This window comes from Danio aesculapii, chromosome 11, assembly GCF_903798145.1.
Source record: "Danio aesculapii chromosome 11, fDanAes4.1, whole genome shotgun sequence".
In the NCBI taxonomy this organism is placed as follows: Eukaryota; Metazoa; Chordata; class Actinopteri; order Cypriniformes; family Danionidae; genus Danio; species Danio aesculapii.
In genome coordinates this window covers 31,540,521-31,546,109 of record NC_079445.1, presented here as the reverse complement: position 1 = coordinate 31,546,109, position 5,589 = coordinate 31,540,521, and the positions used below count along the sequence as shown (strand labels likewise).

Genomic DNA, 5,589 nt, shown 5'->3' with positions numbered 1-5,589 from the left:
CAGAGACTACAGATGTAAATTAGCTTTAACTCTGGCACAACATGTCATGTTGTAAATTGTCCCTGTATAAATAAAAATTATATTTTAATATTATTTCTAATTTAAGACTTACATTTTTTTTGTTAACGAGTGAAAATGAAAATGACAAATATTAGCATAGAAATTAACAGTTTAAGGTTTAAAAGTTTAAGCCTGATTGCTAAAATTTGGATATGGAAATACAAAAAAAAGAAAAAAAAGAAACTGACATAAATTGAAAAATTGTGATACATATCCAAAAGAAACAGAACACATTAACGGGGCAGCATGGTGGCGCAGTGGGTAGCACAATCACCTCACAGCAAGAAAGTCACTGGTTCGAGCCTCGGCTGGGTCAGTTGTCATTCTGTGAGGAGTTTGCATGTTCTCCCTGAGTTTGAGTGGGTTTCCTCCGGGTGCTCCGGTTTCCCCCACAGTCCAAAGACATGCGGTACAGGTGAATTGGGTAAGCTAAAATTGTCCATAGTGTATGAGTGTGCGTGTAAATGAGTGTGTATGGATGTTTCCCATTGATGGGTTGGAGCTGGAAGGGCATTCGCTGCGTAAAACATATGGTGGATAAGTTGGTGATTCATTCCACTGAAAAGCAATAAATCAAAATATACAAATACAATTAAAAACTACAAATAAAAAATACAAAAATGTTAAAATAATAATAAAGCTTATAAAATATCATACTTGAATAATACTGACAAAAACTGCCACATTTGCATACACGTATTCTGTTAATAAAGACAAAGTTGGGTATAACAGACGGACATGGCAACACATGGCATGTTGACTTGATACTACAGCGTTGTGCCAATATGACGTATGTTGACAAGACGGGAGGGGCGTGTTTAGAGCCTACACCCATGGGAATGGAAACTCTTTACGTCACCAGAGCTCACATAAAACACCGCCCTGAGAGGCGCAAAGTTTTAGTTTTGCAATCCACCTTGAAGAGCTCAAAGCGCAGAGGTTTAAAAACAGAAAAGCATTACGATACATTATAAACACAATGGACGTCGAGGCCAAGAGAATCATGGCTCTGTCTATTAGTAAACTGTACTCATTAAGGACCCAGCGCGGGGGACTGAGGCTTCACCGGAGTCTCCTGCTCTCCATGACCATGAGAGCCGCCCGGGACATTTACCACACCACGCAGCTGCTCCGAGACGCGGAGGAGGAACAGGTCGTTCCGTGCGCCCCGGAGGAGCCCATGGAGGTTACCAAAGACCCTCCACAGACTGTAACTCCAATTGAGGTTGTGGCGAACCCTCAAGAAGCCAAAGACGCTCTGGAGGAGGAGGACAAAGAGAACCGGTGCGCTCCTGAACGCCACTCCAGGAAGCGCCGCGTCAAGACAGCGCTCGAGCCCGACTTTCTGCCTCTCAAGAAGGCGAGAATGGACACAGACGAGGACAAACAACACCTCCAGGCCGAGGTTTTGAGGACTAGTAATGGAAACAGCTGTCGCCAAGCTGAGACTCTGACCGCGTTTCCGACTAACCGTGCCATGGTGGCGTGTTGAGCAAGGCGCGCTTGGATCATTCCGAGAATTGATCTCCCTTAATTGGGATATTTTTGTTTTTCTGGACTGACTGGTTCGGATATGCGGTCCTGAGACCTGTGAGGCCGGCAGTGCTCGCCATGAGCTCAAGGAGAGGCCAGAACGAGCAGGATTACAGGACAGGTGGTGGATACGGCGATCCCAGTCCTATCGGAACCACCAGAGCTGCTTCATTGTTCATTGAGGAGTCAGATGACTCGGATGAACTGGTTGAACTGGGAAGGGAGGCTCGAATAATGTCTTCTGCCCAGCCTATGAACTTAACAACCTCAAAAGGAACAAATGTGACGGTGTACGAGACAGAACACGTACTGTGATACTTGAAAAATGTCTTGAAACTTCCTAATGCCAAAAACGTGTTAAATGTCACTGTTGCACAGAACAATTTATGCTATTTATTATAGTAATATGAGAAGGACTTGAACTGATATCATATGAAGCTGATTTCAGTGTTTCATGTTGGAATAAACATGCAAATGTTTCAAACTCATCCTCTTGTATTTGGGTTTTTATTTTGGGTTTATTTTTTACTCGTTTGGGATTTGGGGATAAAAATGATTAAAGATGAAAAAATATTTAACACATTTTTTTAACCAAAGAAGTTCAACTTTCAACTTTATTTCCGGCAGCTGGGGTGCCGGAAAAGACCGTAAAAGAACAGCTGTTAAGTTAAAGAAATTCACGTAAATCAACTGACATTAAATTACAGAAATTTCCTTGAATTTAAATTTCTGTAATTCAACCTCTTTTATTTTACAATAAATTTCTGTAATTTAGCGGCCGTCATTTTAAGGTCTGCCGGAAATAAGTAAAATTACAGATTTGTTTACAGTGTAGGTTATTTATTTAAGTTTCCCCCTTCGTTTATATTTGATGATTGATTGAATGATCGATATTTTACAGATTACAAAAACATTTCCAGCTAGCTAGAGTTAAACACTAAGGCAAAGCTTTTAAAGTATTTTAATATACTAAAAATATTACTATAAATATTATTTTTTACTTTACAATGATTTTAAAAATAGTTTTTTTTATAATTACTGTTAAAAAACAGCCAATAAGATTTTCACAGATAGGCCTATGTGAAAATGACATATGCACACTTTTAAATAACATTTTACGCTATATAAACCATATTTACTATATATTCTTCTCAAAAAAGTGAACTCCTAAACAACACAATCTAACTCCGTGTTCCCTTTATTATTATTATTTTTTTTTTTGCAGTAAATATAAACCACTTAGATTTTTCCAGTTGTAAAAATCCCATTTTTAACCTACTTATCTTGATATCTCTAGGTCATCATTAGGCTTTTAATGTTTGTAATAGTTGATTCACACACCATGAGTTTCGTTTTCTCAAAGCGATCCTAAACCTAATCTTTTTTGATAAAACCAACAGCTCATCATCTGTCACCCTTGTGTGGGCGCAGAAAAAATGGCAACAACTGGAAAGACTACCGTAAAGTGTAATTTCCCTTTATTAGTCAGCAAGATCTGTCAGAACATGTCCATGAGTCACGAAATTTACTTTTCCTTTGAACACATACACATACACGTTGCCTATAGCCCAGCGTCAGACAAGATAATTGCCAAGCTTGAGGTAGCAGCGCGACAGACAGCATTACAGCATCTAAACCTGACATCAGCAGAGAAATAATTCATGCAAGACAGAGAAACTAGAGTCCGTTAGCCTCACAGCATCAATTTTAATCACCCCTTTATCCCCTTTTTTCCGCTTATGTAATACTTTCTTTCAAATTATGGGTTGAATTTCTTCATTTGGGGAAATTCCCTTCATTTTTATTCATTTTAAATCATTTTCAATAATAATGCTGAGCTTTTAAAAAATAATAATTATTACAAGGCTACATTTGTGAACATTTAGCAGGGGGTAAGTCTGACTGCTGTATTTTTAGCTGTCACGAAAATAATGTTATGCTTTGGTATTTAGCAATTTATTTCTTTAGTTTTATTCCACGATTCCACCACATTATTTTCTATTTGTTTGGTTATTTTCTTCCTCACTACATTAATATTTAATAAGCATTGGAGGTGTTTCCAGAATTGTGGGCACATTTCGCCTATTTGCTATTATTATTTTTAATTTTAATTAAACAGTTCCGAAAAACGATAAATTAAAATAGCAAAAATGATATCATGATATTTAAAAATGTGTGTGTGTGTTTACTGATATTCGTCTTGAAAACATTCACTTCAAAGGCTCCCACTATCCCGACCATCTCTGCCTTCTGAATCAAATACTCATCTTCAATTATCATGAAACAATTAAGCATAGTTTTCATCTTTTTTTGTGTGTTTACTCTGTTAAATAAACAACTGAATGAAACATCTCTCTATTATTTGTAATTCCAGTTATAAAAAAAATAGTCTTTATGTCTGTCCCTATCCTATACATTCTGCTCAACTCTCAAAAAGTCTCAAAGGCACCTCCGTATGGATGGCTTACCCGTTGTAACTTGTGTATCCCATTAGCTTGCCATGTACACTGGCGGACTTGAGAAGCAAAGAGGAGTTGACCTCGACAACAAGGTTCGAGCCCAGTGAAGAGCGGTTCCAGAAAGCGGGTAAGACAAAAACAGAATCCAAAAACTAAATAAACAAGTAAATAACAGGGTGAGAATGTGGTAAAACGTGGTAAAATTCAGAAGAGGGCTATTCTTTTTCTGGATTGCTTTTGGGTTTAGGGAAGTGGGAGGGCGGGTCAATCAATAAAATTGCTTAGGTTTAGGGAAGGAGGAGGGTGGGTCAGTCGATCAGTCAGTCAGTCATTCAGTCAGTTAGTTAACAGTGGCCTCTGGTGGATTTGCGCGAGAACTGCAGGCACACATGGCACTCGCGAGAGAAATTTGAGATCTCAAAGAGCGTACACAGCGGCCTCTCATGGATTCGTGAAAACAAAAACTGCAACAAAAACATACCTCCTGGGACATATTTTGCAGTCTCCAGAAATCTGAATGTTTTCAGAATGCGCCTGGGTTGCATGTGTTACACTGTGATATGTCTCACTGAAATTCTCATTCATTTTTTAAAAGCAGTCATGATGAAAATACATATAAAATTAGTTTAATGAACTGTGGTGTCTAATTTGCGGTTAGCATCTTGAGCTAAAGCACAAAATGGTGAAAAATGTGTCTTTTATGGTTGAAAAAGTCTACCAATAAGCCAAACAATTGGTATTAGACATTCCTTATTGCATTTAGGCATTTTGAAGGATTTTAATGATTGAATGATGGATTCAGTTTTCAAAAAGAAAATGTACATCGTATTTGTAGGCCTGTAATATTGAGTTTTGGCCGTTATTAATAGTCTGCTGAAAGTAATTTGTTCATTCTAATAAATCGTCTTTTAATATTGATTTTATGATAAATATGATTTTAGTAAATTATACAGTATTTAACCGTAATATGTACTGTATTTTATTGTAGGACAGTTATGCATTATGTTATTGTATTTTGCGTCACAGGCTCATTCCGAAAACGTAGCCCTATATACATTTCTGGAGATCGTGAAATTATGTAGACAGAGCTACGCATTTTAGAACTGTCAGTTGGGTTTAGGGAAGTGGGTGGGCGGGTCAATCGGTGCTTTTGAAAACACTATTGGTTAAGTTTAGGGATGGAGGAGGGTGGGACAGCCAATTGGTCTTTCAGTAAGTCAGTCAGTCAACAGCAGCCTCTGGCGGATTTGCACGAGAACAGCAGAAATTTGAGATTTCAAAAAGCGTAAACAGCGGCCCCTGGTGGATTCACAAAAACAAAAACTGCAAAAAAAGACGTACATCCTGGGACAGACATGTTTATAGCGGTATGTTTTCAGAATGAGCCTGGGTTGGTATTTTGAAGCTGCATTGTGAAAATTACTGTATATTTACAGTAAAGATATACATACAATTCTGTAAATACCTATACAGCAAGATAAATGTAGCTGTATATAATGTAAATACAGTATTTTTGCTGTAATTTATTTACAGTAAG

General features: G+C 37.7%; 1 protein-coding gene across 1 annotated transcript; it reads left to right on the top strand.

The window, feature by feature from the left end:
- Positions 1–962: 962 nt before the first annotated feature.
- On the top strand, positions 963–2,081 carry ier2b (immediate early response 2b). Its single transcript, XM_056468152.1, has one exon. The coding sequence runs from the start codon at positions 1,040–1,042 to the stop codon at positions 1,550–1,552; it is 513 nt and encodes a 170-aa protein (XP_056324127.1). The 5' UTR covers positions 963–1,039; the 3' UTR covers positions 1,553–2,081.
- Positions 2,082–5,589: the final 3,508 nt, after the last annotated feature.